Source organism: Euleptes europaea, chromosome 3, assembly GCF_029931775.1.
Source record: "Euleptes europaea isolate rEulEur1 chromosome 3, rEulEur1.hap1, whole genome shotgun sequence".
In the NCBI taxonomy this organism is placed as follows: domain Eukaryota; kingdom Metazoa; phylum Chordata; class Lepidosauria; order Squamata; family Sphaerodactylidae; genus Euleptes; species Euleptes europaea.
The window spans coordinates 38,989,292-39,010,107 of record NC_079314.1 but is presented as its reverse complement, the minus strand read 5'-3'; the positions used below and the strand labels follow the sequence as shown (position 1 = coordinate 39,010,107).

Genomic DNA, 20,816 nt, shown 5'->3' with positions numbered 1-20,816 from the left:
AGGATCTTTCAATGTGTCCCTCCACCCAAAAAAGAAAACAAAACAAGCCTGCTGAATTCTGGATCCAGACATTGCATTCTGCAGGTTTGAATGGTTCTGTTCCCTCACTTCTGTTCTTCTAGCCTTATCTGTTGTGCAAGATTGCAAGGAGGGGCGGGGACAACAGCAAGTGGCCTGGAGACAGAGGCCATTCCCATCCGCTGTTTACAACCCACTTGAAGGCACCTTCCCCCCACCTGTGTAAAAATGGCCTAAATTAGTTGTCCTGTAATGATACACTACATTATCTTTGTAACCTTTTCCTGTTTTTAATTATGTTACTATCAAACCATGATTATTGTAATGGTTGTTAATGTGTGACTGTTATTATTTGACATCAATGGAGACTGAGGTCACAAAGCTAATTTCCTGGCAAACAAAATTTAGATTGAGAATAACCTTTATTAATAACTTCCATTGCTTGTGCTGCTTTCTATTACTGTGAAGCATTTGCAAGAGATATTATTCTCAGATACTTAGGTAGTGTCACATGGTTTGGCTGCAAGGGAACAAACATGGGGAACCCTTGGGGTCCCGTCCTCCCTCCCTTCTCTCTCCTTCCCTTGCATCCAGCTCAGGAATTCAACCATTGTTTGTTGTCCCCTGCCGATCACAAACTCGGCAGGGGGGAGTTCCCTCTCTAAACCAGAATTCAAAATATGGTTTAATCAGTAGTCAAGAATCCTGAAGGGAAGAAAACAAACTATAGTTGTGCTTTTTCCCCCCAAATATTTTTATTTTTCCATTATTGAGTGGGTATACAGGAAAAGAAAAAGGGAATGGGAAAATAATATTAGTTAGATATCATTTTGTTAACATTTGGGGATGTCTACCCCTCTGTTGATATAGTATAGTGTTCCATATTATTGCCATCGGACAAGTAACTATTCTTATCTAAGTGATGACTTGAGTTGATTAGGTCATTTTATCTGGTGGTTTTAATATATTTATAGAACGATTTCCATCTCTCTTGATTTTTTTCTTGTGTATTATCCTTCATATATTCCGTTAGTTGTGCCATCGTTATATATTCTAGAGATTTGTCTATCCATGTTTGTATATTTGGGATCTTGTGTGTTTTCCAAAGTGATGCCAAGACCACTCTCGCTGCCGTTACAAGATATTTTGCTATGATCTGTTGGTCCTTGTTCATTGTATCTGGTGTTTTATTTAGTAGGAAAAGTTTGGGGTCGTATTTTATGCTTTGTCCCAAGATGCCTTCCAAATTCCTATGTATTTTTTTCCAAAATTTCTGGACAACTTCACATGTCCACCAACAATGATAAAAAGTTCCTCTGATTTTACGACATTTCCAACAAATTCCCGAAGATTTACTATTCATATTTTGAATATCACTTGGAGTTATGTACCATCTGTGCAGCATCTTGAGCCAATTCTCTTGGATATTTTGGCAAAGAGTAAACTTAAGATTCTTGCGAAAGTTGTGCTTTGAATATAAGAACAAGCTGCAGTTTGCTGCGAAAATGGGAATGATGACTGTCCAGGCTGCTCATGAGGGAGGAGTGTACGGGTAGTTTTTCCATGAATCATGAACACACGCGTAAAGCCACATTATACTGAATCTGACCCTTGGTCCATCATGGTCAGTATTGTCTCCTCAGACTGGCAGCAGCTCTCCAGGGTCTCAGGCAAAGGTCTTTTACATCACCTGCTGCCAGATTCTTTAAATGAAGATGCCAGGGATTGAACCTGGGACCTTCTGCATGCCAAGCAGATGCTCTGCCACTGGGCCACAGGCCCTCCCCTAAGACTCATGCCTCAGAAATGCATGCATACCCTTAAAATCTGTAACTGTGACTTATAGATAGAAAATAAATGGGTTAATAACTTCAAGGAACAAACAGAATCAGGAATACATTTCTAAATGGAAGACTCAATAGTGAGTACAGGGAACTAAGGGGAAAGATATTTTGTGCATAAGGAAAAGGAGTAACTGATGGACAGCTGAAGTAACATTTGCTTTGTATTAGGGTTGCCAACCTCCAGATGGTACTTGGAGATTTCCTGCTATTACAATTGATCTTCAGATGACCAAGATCAGCTCCCCTGGAGGAAATGGCTGCTTTGGAGGATGGACTCTATGGCAATACACCCTGCTGAGGCCCCTCCTCTTCCTAAACTCTGCCCTCCCCAGGCTCCACCCTCCCCCCCCCCCGAATCTCCAGGTATTTCCCAACCCAGAGCTGGCAATCCTACTTTGTATGTAGAAAGTCTCTGGACCAATTTGTAACATGTCCAGTTGAAAGAACTGTACTCAGCACAGGTTGGAGCACAACTGCCTGGGACCATGGAAAGCTTTTGCCAGCCAAAATCTGAACTACATGGGCCAGTGATGGAGCAGTCAAAAGCACCTTTCTATTAGGGTGGGGCTGCTTCTTTGTCCCTTTTTAGCATACATTCCCTGTGCTGTACCAGGATACCATGGCTGTGACCTTGTAGTACACCAACAAAGTTCCATGATAGCATCCCAAATTACAAAAGAGGGATCTCTTGTTTGAGTGCTAGCCCACCTACAAAACTCTCTGCATGTAGAAAACTAGCACATCTAAGAGAAGGCTCTAGCATAGTCCTTGCCTCAATGTGACCCCCCCCCCCAACAAGCATTCAAAAATGCAATGTGAAGCAGTCCAGTTTCAGGATTCTCTACTATGAGGGGTTGGACTAGATTCTATGAGATTTCATGCAATAGATAAATCAACCCACAGCCATTTGGCTAGCTGTGGGAGGACAGCAGAAGTTGGTTTTATTGTAATTACCAGATCAATTAAATATTGAAGAGCTCAGAACTAAGCAGCAGAAAACAGTTCTTTCATTTGGATTATTTCTTTTTATGAATGTATTTTATGTCCCTCATTAGCTATTTACTGCATAAACCTCTTTAATTGAGTTCACTTTTTAACCTGGACATTTTCCCCAGATCCTGTCCCCAGTTTCCCCAGTTTCACTTATTTGGTATCCAAATAAGTGAGCCCTACTACTAGTGATATACACAACATTTTAGAAACAAATTCCTGATAAACCACAGCCACATGCCAATTAAACTGGAGTTTCTGTTTCCATGCAGCCACATATTCAATCCACGGTTCTTTTGTGGTAGTTGCTCTACATTCCTCCCAACCATTCCACTTCCCTCCCTTTGGTGTTTGAAATTGATAATTCTGAGGGATGTGGACATATTAGCGCAACCATAAACACAGAGGGGGAAAACCCTGAAAAAATATCCAGTGGCGAGTGTAGCAGACCAGCTTCTGGTAAGGATGCTGGAGGAATTCATACACCCTCTCTTGGCTTTCAAGTTTCATATGCAGAATTCTTCCGGCGAAAGTGTGTAGGGGGAAAACATCGGCCTACTAACGGATGTGAGTTGAGTAGTAAATTGGTTGCTCTCCTTTAGTTGACTAATAATTTCTTGACAGGAGTCTGATTGCTTGGTTAGATCATTCATCTCTTCCTTCTTCCCCATCAGGACAATATTTTTAAGCTAGAAGATTCACATTTTGAAAACGGCAGAGGAAAAAGCCCCTACGACCCCAAATTGCTGACAGCGTCTCTTTTAATAGGTATGTAGTGTTGTGTAAAACGAACATTATCTATAGTGACCTGCTTCTTCCCATTCTTAATAGTTGTACGAGGTTTTTGCTTCCTGATTTTCAAAACATTTCAAGAAAAGTTGGAATATGGTTTTACTCAATAGCATTGCAAATTAAGACAGGCTTAATCCTGCACAACAAATAGTTTCTCATAATCTCTGTTGAAGGATGTGCATGTTGGGACTTTCCTGTCATTACAGTGGTGCAAGCAGTAAACTGAATTTGAAGGAGGACTGGAGATGCTCAGGCCGTTGCAGAGTAAATAACTAAAAATGTGACTGATTAGAGGCAGTGAGTGTTGACTTCAATCCAGTATCTCTAAAGTGGCTTTTAGTTCTCTTCCTGTGGGTCAAAATAGACACACGGCTAGGAGTTCTGTGAATTAGCTCCCACATATGTTTTTTTCTGAGAAAAACAGAAATGTCGTGCCCTAATTTGTACTGGGAGACAGCACAGGGTCTCTCCTCCACACCCTTTCCCCAAATGGCAATGGCCCTGCAGAGCTGCTGTGGGATATTTCACTTTTTCCTATGAATGAGGACTGGTTTGCATCATTTCTAGAGAAACCTTTATTAAATGTGTAGTGAGCTGGGAGGAGGGGTCAGTCATGCCTAATAAACATAAATAATGCCCCCCTCAAACCCCCCAAAGCTTGAACAGCTTATCAGGTATTGAATAGTTCAAATTCCTCTCACATTTGGGTCTGCTTATTCCAGTACTGAGATGCTACGACTAAAATGCCGGTGGTGGATGCAGTATGAGCAGCTCCAAGGCATCATTCAGCTGCCATTCATTATTCATGAACTCTTCAAAAAAAAAAAAAAGCTACCATATGCCGATCAATATATCTCCTTCCACCTTCCAATCCAACCTGAAAGGTTACCTAAGCTAAAGACGATACAGGAATCCATTTGGAAGACTAAGAAGTCCAAGTAAACAATCATGTGATACTTACATGGATTTTTTTGTAACAGAACAGGGGATCCCCATGTGGTGTCTGTGGGTGCCATGGCACCCACCAACACCTTTTCTTGCACCCGCCAAGTGTTTTTAGGAAGTGGGTGGGGCCAGGTAAGGCTTTTGCTGAGTAAGGCTTCTGATTTGACTATTGGAGATTTGATTGGCTGTGCAGATTTTTTTTTAAGTTGTTTCGGCAGCAGCTGCCACCACAGCCCAAGGATCTACAGTGTGTTACTGAAGTTAAGCTGTGGCAATCATTTCGTGGCTGGCTCCAACTCCTGCGGCAGTCGTTTTATGATAGCCATTTTGTTGCTGCACTTAACCGGTGGCATGTCAGAATTTCACATGTGCCCTCAGGCTCCAAAAGGTTGGGGACCTTACCATTACAAATCAAGGATCCCATCTCCTCCCCCCCACACCACTCTCTCGCTGGGCCACCTGCCTGCAGCGCCACCTCTGCCAACGGGCTGCTCATGCTCCCACTCCTTTCCCTCAAGCAGAACTTTCTCAGGGACTCATGAGAAACTCTTGGGGGAGGGGGGAACCCCAGTGGCAGTGGTGCCATGTTGCTGCCCCTCTTGCTCAGTTGTCCTGGAGATTCTCCAAGAGGAGGATCTTAATGATAATCAAGCTTTTCAAATATCACTTGAGTTATACATCCATACATACTGAACTGTACATACCAAGTGATGTTAAGCATATCCCACATCCTTTCAGCCAAGAGTTATGCAACACTTCATTTGTACCACTGGATAGGGCTGCCAGCTCTGGGTTGGGAATTACCTGGAGATTTTGGGGGTGGAGCCTGAGAAGGGTGGGGTTTGGAGAGGCGAGGGACTTCAATGCCATAGTGTCCAATGGCCAAAGCGGCCATTTTCTCCAGGTGAACTGATCTCTATCGGCTGGAGATCAGTTGTAACAGCGGGAGTTCTCCAACTACTACCTGGAGGTTGGCAATCCTAACCTAACCCTAACCCTAAGCAACGTTGTTTGAAGCAATACTCCAGGGTGACCCAGAAAATAAAGCCAGGATAGGACTCTCCAGACAGGCACGGGCTTGATTCAGTTGCCAGTGTTACTCGAGCCTGGGAGGGCCCCGTTATTTTCACCCATACTAGTTTATTCACTCCCATGAGGGAAAGTGAAACACTGCACTTGTCAGGCAATATTTTAAAGGTGGGTTTGTGCATCCCAGACTGTGGGTTCCCCAGCCCTCAGTTGCTAGGGTTGTATGAGGGGGGGTCTTTCTGTTCCCTGCAATAAGCCACCCTACAGACATACCCCATTCCTTTTGGAATGGCCAGCATTTTTAGTGTAAAAATACTCTGAAGATTGTTTAGTTCAAACGTTGGTAACTCCTGATCTATTTTTCACTTGGTTCTTGCTCCGTTTGCCTTCTGGCGTGTCTTTTCCTGGGTGACCATTCCCCCCTCTTCTGACAACTATGAAATATTATCAGCCTTCTTGTCTTTCCCATGACTTATATTGATTCCTCTGGAGTCTCTTGAGAGGGGCTGACAAGCAAATGGGGAGGTTAAGTAAAGGCTAACAGAGACATCAAAGGCATTTTCTCAAACCCTGAACACAAGAAGGGCTATAATTAAGTGATTGTCTCTCTTTTCCGAAGAGCAAGAGGCAGCTGAGATAGAAAAATGATAATTCAGGAATGAATGCGCTGTTCTCTTCCTCTCGATTTGGTTTATACCTCCTACTGGATACAAGGGGTCTTATTGCTTTTCATTCCCCATGTTTCTACAATCCTGTTTTCTCCCTTCCCAGTAGGGTTGCCAGGTCCCTCTTCACCACTGGTGGGAGATTTTTGGGGTGGAGCCTGAGGAGAGTGGGGTTTGGGGAGGGGAGGGACTTCAATCCCATAGAGTCCAATTGTCAAGGCAGCCATTTTCTCCAGGCGAACTGATCTCTATTGGCTGGAGATCAGCTGTAATAGCAGAAGATCTCCAGCTGCAAACAAAGCAGACACCACCGTACCAGTACAGTAAAGTTAGAAAATGGGTACAGGAGCGACACAAGACAAATGCAAAGTGCAAAAATAGTATATTCAAAAGCTACTAAATCTTAACAAGTCACAAAGTGATAAACAGTCTTTACAAAGTGATAAACAATCTTTTATCCATGCGTGGAAAGTATCCCTGCGTGGAACATGGAAACTATCCTTCATATCTAAGTGCACTATTGAAGCCTATATTGATGAATATTGTTGGGAACTGAAGAAGAACTTTTACTGAAGAACTTTGAAATGGCCATATCCCCCCTCTTTCATCTGAAACATATCATTTGTACATCATACCTAAGAAGAGATATTTTGATACTTTGAAATCGAACTTGTATAGGATTCCTTTGTAAAGATTGTTTATCACTTTGTGACTTGTTAAGATTTAGTAGCTTTTGAATATACTATTTTTGCACTTTGCATTTGTCTTGTGTCGCTGCTATACCCAGTACCTTGAGGTTGGCAACCCTACTTCCCAGGGCATACTTGCCAGAGGGCCTTTGCAGGGCCAATGGATGCTTTCAAGGGACGGTAGCTTTCCTTCCCCAAGAGGAAGGGTCAGACACTGCTCTCCCTGGCAGAGTGGGCTTGTGAAATGTGAGCCTGCCTTGGAACTAATCGGGTGGTTTGCAATCATGGCATACTGTAATCTCTGTGGGGCTGAGACCATGAGATATCCAATACCTGAAATGCAGTGTGTGTTCTGTGCTTTCTAATGTGAAAGGCAAAGCATCTTACTCCAGGCTCTGAGAGCTGCCTGATACAGAGCCCAGACATCTGATGTGCCCGTTCATCTCAGCGTCAGGTGCATTCCATGTTGTTGTGTGCCATGAGACCCAACATACACTAAGTATACAATACAAAAAGGGAAGTGGTACCTGGAACACACGCATATATATACACAAAAAGTACCTCTGATGCACTGGATATGAAAGTTTTATGTGGTTTCAAAAACGTGGTTTCTAACAAAAGATTCCAGTTATGCAACAAAACAATTTATACAAGTTGCAACCATCTCTGCCAGTTTACAATGTTTCGCGAATCTTATCCTTGCTTCGCTAATTGCATTAGCTTCATCAGAAGTCTGTTGCTGCCGTAGAGGAAAATCTTGACTTTTTGATTTTGCTCCTGTTGCTTTAAACCAGAATTTCAAACAAAAATTACATACATGAATACATTAAAACTTAACATCAGTTTATGTAATTTAACCTTAACACGATTTTAACTTACCCAAGCAGATTAGTTATATTTATAAAGGCAGACCATGCTGTTTTGCGCATGAGGCTCTTTTTCGCTGGTCTACGATATCCAACATTCACAGTTACCATAAATCTACCCACAAATTGACTGTAGCTGTTCTCTGTGGGGCATGCACTGAGACATCCAATACCTGAAATGCAGTCAATGCATTCTGTGCTTTCTAATGTGAAAGGCAAAGCATCTTACTCCAGGCTCTGAGGGCTGCCTGATGCAGAGCCCAGACATCTGATGTGCCCATTCCCCTCAGGGTCAGGTGCGTTCCATGTTGTTGTGTGCCATGAGACCCAACATGGCAGCTGAACAGGGTTGCTGTGCACCAAACCAGCAGGGGAAAGAAAGGACTCAAAACTGTGATCCCTGAAGTCAGGTGACTGTAGGGAACCAACCACACTCTCACTTTCCATCAAATATCTCCTCCAGCCAACTTCTGATCATCCCCTTGGACCCGAGAAGCTGCTCAGCTGCTTGACTCTGCTTTGCAGTGCAGAGAGTCAGCATGATGTAGTGGTTAAGAGTGGCGGACTCTAATCTGGAGAACAAGGTTTGATTCCCCAGTCCTCCATATGAGTGGCAGACTCTAGTGAACCAGGTTTGTTTCCCAGCTCCTCCACATGAAGCCTGCTGGGTGATCTTGGGCTAGTCACAGTTCTCTTTGAACTGTCTCAGCCCCACTGACCTCACAAGGTATCTGTTGTGGGGCGGGGAAGGGAAGGTGATTGTAAGCCACGTTGAGACTCCTTATGGTAGAGAAAAATTGGGTATAAAAACCAACTCTTCTTCTTCCTCCTCCCCTACCTAGTCCTCTTCTCCCCCTGTTCCCTACATCTTCCTCTTTGCTGGTGGATGGCTGCCTCAGCCTTTGTCTTTGGTTTGTTGGCTGTGCCACTCACTCGGGAAGCTCTCTGCCATTGCCAGAGTCTGCTCCTGCACTAAGCAACCACTAAAACAGAGTTTTGTCCCAGACATTGCAATGTGTGAAGAAGTGCTTGCACACATAGGAGCTCCCTATACAAAACAGAGCCATTGAGCGTTGCAGAGCCTCTGCATTGGGCTGACTCTCACAAAAAGGATTGTTAAAAAATATGGAGAAGAATGAGATACAAGTATGTCCTTCAAATGCAAGTCAGTCTGTGAGCATAAATATGGCAAAGGGTTAATTCCAGAAGATGCATTTCCTGCTTGTTCAGTCTAGAGTGCCTGCATGTTTACATGAATAGCTTGGGATTTATGCCAGTGAACTCAAACCCTCATTTCTGTATTTGCAGCTAAATCTTTCGTCTCGTGGATTTCATTATTGTGTAGCAGATTCTTTATCACACAGTGTTCTTCCCATCGTACATTAGAGTACTTTGAACATGGAAGTGGCACTTGATTGTTGCCTTAAGTGCCGTCAAGTCGTTTCCGACTCATGGCGACCCTATGAATGAAAGTCCTCCAAAATGTCCTATCTTTGACAGCCTTGCTCAGATCTTGCAAATTGAAGGCTGTGGCTTCCTTTATTGAGTCAATCCATCTCTTGTTGGGTCTTCCTCTTTTCCTGCTGCCCTCAACTTTTCCTATCATGACGGTCTTTTCCAGTGACTCTTGTTGTCTCATGACGTGACCAAAATACGACAGCCTCAGTTTAGTCATTTTAGCTTCTAGGGTCAGTTCAGGCTTGATTTGATCTATAACCCACTGATTTGTTTTTTTGGCAGTCCACGGAATCCGTAACACTCTCCTCCAACACCACATTTCAAAGGAATCTATTTTCTTCCTATCAGCTTTCTTCACTGTCCAGCTTTCACACCCATACATAGTAATAGGGAATATGATGGCATGAATTAATCTAGTCTTGGTGGCCAGAGTCACATCCTTACACTTCAAAATCTTTTCTAGCTCCTTCATGGCTGCCCTTCCCAGTCTCAATCTCCTTCTAATTTCTTGGCTGCAGTCTCCCTTTTGGTTGATGGTGGAGCCAAGGAATAGAAAGTCTTGAACAATTTCAATTTCCTCATTGTCAACCTTAAAGTTGTGTAATTCTCCTGTAGTCATTACTTTTGTTTTCTTGATGTTCAGCTGTAGTCCTGCTTTGGCACTTTCTCTTTTAACTTTCAGCAATAGTTGTTTCAAATCTTCACTATTTTCTGCCAATAATGTAGTGTCATCAGCATATCTCAAATTATTAATGTTCCTCCCTCCAATTTTCACTCCACCTTCATCTAAATCTAATCCAGCTTTCCTAATTATATGTTCTGCATATAGATTGAAGAGATAGGGAGATAAAATGTCTGACACCTTTGCCAATTGGAAACCATTCCGTTTCTCCATATTCTGTTCTAACTGAGGCCTCTTGTCCAGAGTACAGGTTGCGCATCAAATCGAACAAATGTAGTGTATCTCATTACTGGCAAAATAATAGCAGCAGAGATCCCTGAGGTGTATGAATCTTCTGACTGGTTCTGCTGTGATTCCGTGGCAGGGCTGCTCATTCAATGACATTTAGCCACTTATTGAGCATGCATCTTACATCAAACTATTGATCGCTTGAGCCCAACGCTGTGTATTCTGACTAGTCCCACAGAGTTCTCTCCAGTCCTGCTGCCTGAAGTACTTGGCCCTGAACCTGAGACCTTTTATACACAAATCAGCTGCTTGGCCTCTGACTTGCAACCTCTCCCAGTGTAGTATTCTGATTGTTAGGAAGGCCCTTAGGTCATCGCCTTCATTTCCTCTTGCCTAAACTTACCTAAACCTGCCCCATGGTGCAGAGTGGTAAGCTGCAGTACTGCAGTCCAAGCTCTGCTCATGTCCTGAGTTCAGTCCTGGCGGAAATTGGTTTCAGGTATCTGGCTCAAGGTTGACTCAGTCTTCCATCCTTCCGAGGTCGGTAAAATGAGTACCCAGCTTGCTGGGTGTAAAGGGAAGATGACTGGGGAAGGCACTGGCAAACCACTTCGCAAACAAAGTCTGCCTAGTAAACATCGGGATTTGACATCACCCCCATGGGTCAGGAATGACCCGGTGCTTGCACCTTTTTAAACTGATGGAAATCCTTGAAACAGGTTATGCAAGGTATGGGATTTTCCCTTTCATACGGGCTCTTTAACACACTTTGGCTTCCAAAGGCAGATTTCTTAAAGGTTTCATATACCACAAGGAAAAATGCTGCCCCTCCCCCCAGTTACTAAAAGCTTGATCTGGGTTTTCCAAAACCTAGTTTGATCTGGGTTTGTGTGTGAAGGCATGTGAAGCCTTTAAAAATCCATTTACCTTCAGAAGCCAATGTAAGTTTAAAGAGCATCTCTGAAAGGGACCAGAGTTGTTTTAGTGATCAATATGCATACATGAGGAGGACAAGCCAACTCACCCTTCTCTTTACCGGGGAGGGGGGATGAGTAGGGTTGCCAGGTCCCTCTTTGCCACTGGTGGGAGGTTTTGGGGTGGAGCCTGAGGAGGGCGGGGTTTGGGGAGGGGAGGGACTTCAATGCCATAAGCCATTTATGTTTGGCAATTAGCAGCGCTTTCCAGGCTGAATTGCCCTGCATATTTTTTTGAGTTTTTCACTGTGAACCATCGTTCAGGAAGTGACTGTGAAGCTGGCACATACCTGCTTCACATTACTTAAGAGCCCCTTTAACGCGATCTTTTGTGTTTGCTCTGCCGCCGCCAAGAAGAATCCCCTCAAGGAAACATGCAAAATCACAGCTGTGCGTTAGCTATGCATTCGGTGATTGCTAATGGCTATGCAAACAAGGAGCAGGCGAGTGGTGGGGTGGAATTTCTCCTTTTGCATCAAGACTGTGAATAGTCATTTTAAAGGTAGCATTTAAAAAAAGAGCTTTGAGAGAGCTTCAAAATTGACCCTGCATAAATGGCCATGGAGTCCAATTGCCAAAACAGCCATTTTCTCCAGGTGAACTGATCTCTATCGGCTGGAGATCAGTGGTAATAGCAGGAGATCTCCAGCTAGTACCTGGAGGTTGGCAACCCTAGGAATGAGGCTGCTTTACAGATTAGCACTGGCCATGCAGATGTTTGATTGTCTTCAATTTAAAGATTCAGAAACAAGCAGGTATCAGCAAAGTGTCTTGTCTCCAGTTCTCTCTCCTTACAAGGAAAATCACTTCGTTAAAAAAAAACTGCTTTGGAGACTGAAAATACACACAGGATTCTAAAAGGAATTTCCATCATGGAACGAAGTGCCGGAGTGTGTACCTGAATGCATGGCTTAGTGGGACTATGAGTTCAGTTTACGGCTTCATCAGGAAGGTTGTGTTGTATTCTCTTATGCATGATGTGTTGCACTTTATTTTAACAGGAATATTGTGGATGATATTATCGATGTAAGCCACCCTGAGCCCAACTTTGGTCGGTAAAGGGTGGGATAAAAATCTAATAAAATAAATAAGTTCACTGACAAACCATTTGATGCAATTCCATTCTATATTACAGATGGGGAACTTTATTCAGGAACTGCGGCAGACTTCATGGGCAGAGATTTTGCCATTTTTCGTACCCTGGGGCACCACCATCCAATCAGGACAGAGCAGCATGACTCCCGGTGGCTTAATGGTAAGTCAGGCACATCTTTTACCCAGCCTCACTTTTTTGTGAATAGCTGATGAAGTTAAGCATTCAGGGCAGGTCTCCATAATGCTTACCGCCTTCCTTCTGCTTAGCACCACAATATAGTCTTCAGCATGGAAACTATAGATCGATGAAACTAAGCAGCACTGATTTTGTTTTAACTGACACTGCTTGTAGGGTGCAGAGAGGATTGGGGAGGGCAGGGAGACAACTGGGAGAGCAAACGCAGTCGGGTTCCGTTTTGTTTGGCTCTAGAATGCATCATGTCTAAGACACACAGACAAAGTCTTAGCAAGAGGGCTGCAGTGTGATAAGGAGCTCATGACACTTAGGCCAGCATTGGGCCTATTGGGTTTGAATTAGGGTTGCCATCCTCCAGGTACTAACTGAAGATCTCCTGCTATCACAATTGATCTCCAGCCAATAAAAATCAGTTCCCCTGGAGAAAATGGCCACTTTGGCAATTGGACTCTATGGCAGAGAGACAGCCAACTTCCTCATTCTTGTGGCTCCTCTGTTCTAAGGAAAGTAGCTTGGAAGCCTGAAATCTATTTGATGATCAAACTGGCCCGTATGTTTCTTTTGGAAAGTCAGGAACCATAATAACATGGGCACTAGCACAAAGGGCAGTGTAGGGGCTCAGATGTGGGAGTATGTGCACTTATGGACAATGATCTACTTAATTCAAAAAATCTAAGAGATGGAACAAAAAAAGTCTGAAATATCTTTTGAAAACATGCCTTTCTTTATGTATGACCCTGTGGGAAAAACCCTTTGCCATTCATTGATCAGGGTCCCACCATCATGGATCTGGGTTTGGAACAAACTTGAAACACCCTCCTATTTCATTACATATCATGATCATGAAAGGGGAAAAAAAAGATTTTGTTACAAAATTAGATAAATAGGGTTTCAGTTGGTAAACTGGTAATGGGTTTCAGTATGGGCTCCAGGTGGGAAATCCTAGAGATTTGGGAGGGCAGAGTTTGGGGAGGAAAGGGTCCTCAGTGGGGAATAACGTCGTCGAGTCCACTCTCTAGAGTTGCCATTGTTAGGGTTGCCAGGTCCCTCTTCGCCACCGGTGGGAGGTTTTTGGGGCGGAGCCTGAGGAGGGTGGGGCTTGGAGAGGGGAGGATTTCATGCCATAGAGTCCAATTGTCAAAGCGGCCATTTTCTCCAGGGGAACTGATCTCTATTGGCTGGAGATCAGTTGTAATAGCGGGAGATCTCCAGCTAGTACCTGGAGGTTGTCAACCGTAATCAAGTATGATTACTTTTGAGGTTGTATTTGTATTCTGATGTTAGATGGATATCAGTGGATGCTAAAATTCTAAAGGGCAGGCTGCCCTCCCCAAATAAGCCTGTGAAGATTGAATTGTCTAGAATAACCTTACTGTCAAAGTGATGAATCTCATGGATCACTCAGCTGGAGCAAAATCGAGCTCAGTCATGCAAGTAAAGGCTGCTTTTGTGCAGCAGAACCACACGCTGACAGCTAAGTTAGGAGGATAAAGACAGGAAGAGAACGGTCATTATTCACAGCCCCTGTGGCTCATTGCCGAAACGAGGTTGGGGCTGGAGGGCACTTATCAGTCTGAGTGTGAGAACTGCTTTTACCAGATTTGCCCTAAACTCAGGTTAAGGGAATTGGAACTGTGAAGAAGAGAGGGATAAGGGAAGATGCTCTCACAGAGCTAGCCAGCCTGGAAGCTGTCATCAAATATGCACATGCACTCCATAAAATATATGACCTACCCCCCATCTGCCACCAAAGAGCCATTGAGGTGCCCTTGTACTCTGAGTTTGTTTTCAAGTTCCACCCCTCTGGGTCCAATTTCCAGCTTAATTTGTCTGCCATGGAAATCCGACACATCATAAAGCGTTCTCGGGTGAGCCCTCAGAGCACCAGTTGGCCACTTGGCCCTGTGCCTTTGGCAGCCTTAGACTAAAAAGTGGTGCAGCCTGGGAAGATCCCCATCATGGTCCTCCTTTTCAGTTCAGTCAGGGACTCCACAGTTCTCTTTCAGGGCTTGAAAATACAGTTTAACAAATTGGGACATAAAACACTTGTAATTTGTTGTACAGACAATATCCAATGTGAAATCTAAACCCATCAAAATGCAAGAGTAGAAGCAGATTCTCTTGCAACCTCTCTTGGCAAATAAATGCTTATTTGCCCTCCCTTCTGTACATCAACCAGGGTGAAAAAATAAAATGTCATGGGATTTTTAACCTTAATTTGGAATGTCCGGTGTGGTGTAGTGGTTACCAACCTCCAGCTACTAGCTGGAGATCTCCTGCTATCACAACTGATCTCCAGCTGATAGAGATCAGTTCACCTGGAGAAAATGGTCGCTTTGGCAATTGGACTCTATGGCATTGAAGTCCCTCCCCTCCCCAAACCCTGCCCTCCTCAGGCTCTGCCCAAAAAAACCCTCGCCAGTGGCAAAGAAGGACCTGGCAACCCTTTGTAGTGGCTAGTGTGTCAGATTAGGATTTGGGGAATCTACACTGCCGTGAAGATTGGTGGCTGACTTTTGGTCAGGCATACACTTTCAGCCTAACCTACATCACAGTGTTGTTGTTTGGACAAAATGGGGAAGAAAGAACCATGTGTGCCACCTGAGCCCTTTGGAGGAAGGAGGGAATAAAAATGTTCCAGATAGATAGATTTCTATTAGGCTTTCTTCATAATATTCTTAGCATCTTTTCCATGTCATTTTTTAAAATATGAGAGAGTAGCCAAGCTGCATTCCCTGATTACATTGTCTTTGGTAATCTTTACATTTACTTAAGCATAGCTGTATCTTATGGAAACGGAGCAAGTTAAGAGGATAATTTCCTCTTTTCAGGCCACCATATTCAGAGCCTGGTGGGCAATGAGAGAAGTATTGTTGGCTGCATAATTTGAGTTCACATTTGCAGTGAAAAATCAGTGAGGAGAACTGCACAGAGAAGTGAATGGCAAGGCAATGCATGTCACTGCTACGTGATCGCCTCCGCTGACAAAGCTCTCAATAGCCCTCCCCCTGCGAAAATCCGGGCTGTTTGCAAATTAATTAGTTTCTGGCAACAGCTTGATTGTTGACCCAGAGTTTGTAGAGTAGAAGAACAATCAGATTAGTGTGTTCAGTACAAAAGCGCAGTGCGACATCGAAGTGTGGTTTGCCAAACAGTGCAGGGCATGAATGGAGTGAAGCAAATTCTTCTTTGAGACACCATGGCAAAGGTTAAGTGTGATGTGACTGGGACACCAGGGCTGCAAAGGGGGTGGCTTCAAATTTTTAATCTGCATGAAGCCAGTTGGTGCTGAGCATTGTGTTTCTGATACTTTGACAACCTGATGTATAACACATAGATGAGATTAAGGCTCTGTTACAGGTGAAATGTATTCTGATCGAAGTGCTAGAAGTTGTCACTCAGGAGGGCGTTCAACAGAACAAAATTGAATGTAGAAATTCGAGCAAGCAGTAGGAAAGTTTAAAATAGCCTAACAATTCTGTCCCAAGCAAGATTATTTGGAGATACGGTTGCCAGGTCCCTCTTTGCCACTGGCGGGAGGTTTTTGGGGTGGAGCCTGAGGAGGGCAGGGTTTGGGGAGGGGAGGGACTTCAATGCCACAGAGTCCAATTGCCAAAGCGACCATTTTCTCCAGGAGAACTGTTATCAATCAGCTGGAGATCAGTTGTAATAGCAGGAGATCTCCAGCCACCACCTGGAGGTTGGCAACCCTACTTGGAGAGTCAAAAGGATTTCCTCCTAGTAATGGTGCAGAGCTGTGCGCTGGATGGCAGCCTTAGAGCACATGCTTATGCAGAAATAAGTCCCACTGATAAGTCAGGGGATTTGCTTTCAAAGAAATGTTCGTAGACATTCAGCCCATCTTAAAGCCCACACTTTGCCTAATAAACTGGGTCATATGTGGAATTCAAAAAATAATATTCTTGTAAAAATCAGAATGTATTCTGATGCAAATATTCAAATGATTAGGTAGGCAATTCATTTCACAATGGTAGCCAATAAACCTATACCTTTGATGGATTATGTTTACCTTTTTTGTTTATAATTTAATTACTATAAGCATTAATTTTCTTAAACTGATATGGCTTTGTCATCTTTGTTTAGTTGTCACAGATATTATTAGGAAGCTTTTCATTGTATGCGGGTGTTCTGAATGGTAATATTGTGCAGGGGGATCCTTCTTGATGGATTTGCCTTGCATGATGGATTGTTACTCTTTGTTAGAACAAACTGACAAAGCTCATTTGTCAATAAACCTGGTTCATTTGGTAATGTTATGTTGATTCCTGTAGCAAAAGGAACGTTTCCACTTGGCCACAATACCCTCCCCACAAAGGGAATAAAAATCCAAGGTTGAAAATTATACACAATTTTAAGAATGGAAACTTTTTCATATGCTTTGCATATGTGTGCTTTTATCTTTTTTTGATTCTGAAATGTGATAATTTGCCGCTTGATGGTGTAAATGTACCACACTTCAAAATAAATGTTATCAATTAAAAATGTTAATAATTAGGAAAAGGATTCCCCCCTTACATAGTGCCTTTGGACTTTATGCAACGTTTCAGAAGTGACTGGTGTCTTCTGACCTGACTACTAAATAGAGTTGTTCAGACATCCACCCATTTACTTCCCTCTCTCTAGAAGACATTTAGTAAGCCTTGATGAATCTCTTTTTCCCTCTTTTTTTTGTATCAAAGAAAACAGAGGCTAGACACTTTGTACTCTAGTGTCCAGTAAATAATATTTGATTTTTTACAAATCTATTTGACTGATTTTTCTTCCCTTCCCTTCTATAAGGAGGACTTTAGTTAACAATTCTAAATTTCCAATCCATTTTTATAAGGAGGACTTTAGTTAACAATGCTAAATTCCAATCCATTTTTACCAGTCTAGGACAGATGGAGGTTTCTTTGTCCACCACACTGCTGCCATACTCATTCTAGCCACCATCACCAATTCTATATCATAAGAGTTGATGTAGAACTTTTTTAAAAATATAATAAAATACGTAGATATTATTGGTATCTCATACCCCATAAGATATTTTAATCAGCATCCAATTTATTTATTTATTTATTGCATTTCAATTTATATCCCACCCACCCACCGCAAAGCGGGGCTCGGAGTGACTAACACCAGAGCTGTTCCCATAGAGGGAACAATTATCATACAGTCCCAAATGTATGTCACATATCTGCATGTTTGGTTTGACAGCACCAACAATTCACTGCATTCAGACAATAAGTATATTTCAACTTTAAATGTGTTAAATACTACAGGCACTTGCAGTAACTTTTTTTTACGTACACATTAATTATATTTTATTAATATTATTTCACCTCCAGTCCCAATCTTGTTGTAAAATGGGATATCTGATATCTTTTCCTCTTTTGGTTTTATATTTTTGGCCCTAACCAATCCTAGGCAGTGTGATGTAGTTGGAAGGGGTCATATATGCCATCTCAACTAACCCCCTGCTCAATTCAGGATCAGCCTAAAGTATCCCTGAGAAGTGTTCGTCTGACCACTGCTTGGATTGCCAGTGAGGGGAGTTCATCACCTCCCTAGGCAGCTGATTCCACTGCTGAACTACTCTTACTGTAAAAAAAATCCTAATATCCAGCAGGTACCTTTCCGCCCATAATTTATACCCATTGTTGGGAGTCCTATCCTCTGCTGTCAACAGGAGCAGCTCCCTGCCCTCCTCTAAGTGACAGCCTTTCAGATACTTAAAGAGTGCAATTATGTCCCCTCTCAACCTCCTCTTCTCCAAACTGAACATTCCCAAGTTTCTGAGCCTTTCCTCATAGGGCTTCGTCTCTAGGCCCCTATCAAGCTCACTGCTTTCTTCTGCACCAGCTCCATTCTGTCCACATCCTTTTTGAAGTGAGGCCTCCAGAACTGCACACAGTACTCCAGGTGTGGCCTGACCAATGCGGTGTACAGTGGTACTATGACATCTTTCAATTTGGATGTTGAGCTTACAGTCCACCCATACTCCAAGATCTTGTTCACACGTACTGCTACCCAGAAGTGTATCCCCATCCACTATGCGTGCTTCTCATTTTTTGTTGCCCAGATGTAGAACTCTGCATTTATCCTTGTTGAATTGCATCTTGTTCACATCCACCCACTTTTCCAGTGTGTTCAGATCTCACTGAATTCTATCCCTATCTTTCGGGGTGTTTGCTACTCCTCCCAGTTTGCTGTCATCCTCAAATTTTGTGAGTAACCCCTGCACCCCTCATCCAGATCATTTATAAAAATATTGAAAAGTACCAGGCCCAGAACCGAGCCTTGTGGCACCCCACTGGACACCTCACCCCAATCAGATAAAATGCCGTTGACAACTACTCTTTGGGTGAGGTTCTCCAACCAGTTTCATGTCTACCTAACTATCCTAGAGTCTAATCTGCAGTCCTCCAGTTTACCCATAAGAACATCATGGGGAACCTTGTCAAAAGCTTTACTGAAATCTAGGTAAATAACGTCAACGGCATTCTTACAATCCAGTAAACTCGTCACTCAATCAAAGAAGGAAACGAGGTTCATCTGGCAGGACCTGTGGGCAATAAATCCATGCTGACTTCCCCGGATCACCAAGTTGTCCTTCATATACTTGCAGATTGACCCCTTCAAAATCTGCTCCAGTACATTTCCTGGGACATAGGTCAGACTGATTGGTTCGTAGTTTCCTGGGTCATCCTTCCTCCTTTTTTTGGAAGATTGGGATAAGATTAACCCTCCTCCAGTCATGGGGCCCAATTCCCATCCTCTAAGAGGTCATGAAGATGATGGACTAAGGCTCTGCAAGTTCTTTAGAAATGACAATAGATGTGTCCCTACAGTGCAGCAACAGCCATATTAACCTTTCCTTATCATGAAATGCATTATTGCAGTTTAAACAAGTATAATCAATCATGGGATGATTCCTTTCTTTGCCTTATCATGCAATGCATTATTGCTCTTTAAGTAAGTATAATCTATCATGGGATGGATCCTTTTCTGACAGTGTATTGAAAACATTTTCTGGGCTATTATTTAAGTTGAACCTAACCATTTATTCAATGTTGTAAAAAGATATTAAGTTGGATCAAATGAGCAGCTGGGCTGGTAAATTCCTGGAAGTTTTGGGGTGAAGCTTAGAGAGAGCAGAACTTGAGGAGGAATGGGGAGGGACTTCAGCAGGGTATAACTCCACAGAGTCCACCCGCCAAAGGATTTCAGGAGAACTGATCTCTGTAGTTTGGAGATCAGTTATACTTTTGGGATATCTCTAGGCCCTACCTGGAGGTATGACCCAGTTGATAATGGAGAGACTGGCTTTGATCTAGATAAAGTCACATACAACAGTGAGTATGAAGCCTGCCTGAGACAGGGGCCAGGGATCATTTTCCTTTTATGTACCAGGTGATATGGATATTGAAATGTACAACTGGGGATCAAGCACATTCTATCCACCCTCAGCTGCAAAGCATGGCTCTGAATTCAGCCAGAGAATCCACAGGAAGAGACTATTTTTGCATGTATCAGAAATAGGGTTGCCAACTTCCAGGTACCAGCTGGAGCTCTCCTGCTATTACAACTGATCTCCAGCCAACAGAGTTGAGTTCACCTGGAGAAAATGGCTGTGTTGGCAATTGGACTCCTCCCCTCCCCAAACCCCACCCTCCTTAGGCTCTACCTCCAAAACCTCCTGCCGGTGGTGAAGAGGGACCTGGCAACCCTAATCAGAAAGAATAGCAAATCAGCGCATATTCAAAATATAATGATTCTGCACTGAAATAATGCCACAGAATTTGCTGATTGTACTGTGTGCCCAAAAATATCATTGTTTTTTAATGTCCCAATTTTTGAAAGCTTTTCATGCCTAATCTTTGTTTTGTTTTTTGTTTTGTTTGGGACTTATTTTAAAATCCCTTTTGGGTAGTCTAATTCCAGGCCTCCGTAGGTCTTTGGCACTATTTGCCGAGTTGCAGCCAAAGTGTGCATGGCATAACAATGACTGCAGAATTATTTGTGCCCTCTGGGACCTGTGCTGCCTTTTCAGTTTAGCATACAATAGGATTGAAATTACAGTTTATGCAGAGATAGAATGGGATTACACTCAGGATGTCCAGATGGTTATACTTCAGTGAGCTTTAACCCTTATGATTCTGAAAATAAAATATGGTTGATATTAAACCTGAAGCTGCTAAAAGATTGTATTTTGAAGGGTGTAAAAGTGTGAGCGGAAATGTAGAAAACATACATTGAATGAAATGCCAATGGGCAGCGAGAAAGGTGGACTATAAATGAAGTAAAACAGTGAAATAACTAAATTCAGCTGCATGGAGATGCAA

General features: G+C 43.0%; 1 protein-coding gene across 2 annotated transcripts in view; it reads left to right on the top strand.

The window, feature by feature from the left end:
* The window catches only part of SEMA3A (semaphorin 3A), a 181,502-nt gene that overhangs the window by 110,693 nt on the left and 49,993 nt on the right, over window positions 1-20,816 (top strand). For both annotated transcript variants that reach the window (XM_056845996.1, XM_056845997.1), the window contains exons 5-6: window positions 3,527-3,620; window positions 12,316-12,435. In XM_056845996.1, coding sequence (XP_056701974.1) covers window positions 3,527-3,620; window positions 12,316-12,435 — 214 coding nt within the window. The remainder of the gene's footprint in view (window positions 1-3,526; window positions 3,621-12,315; window positions 12,436-20,816) is intronic.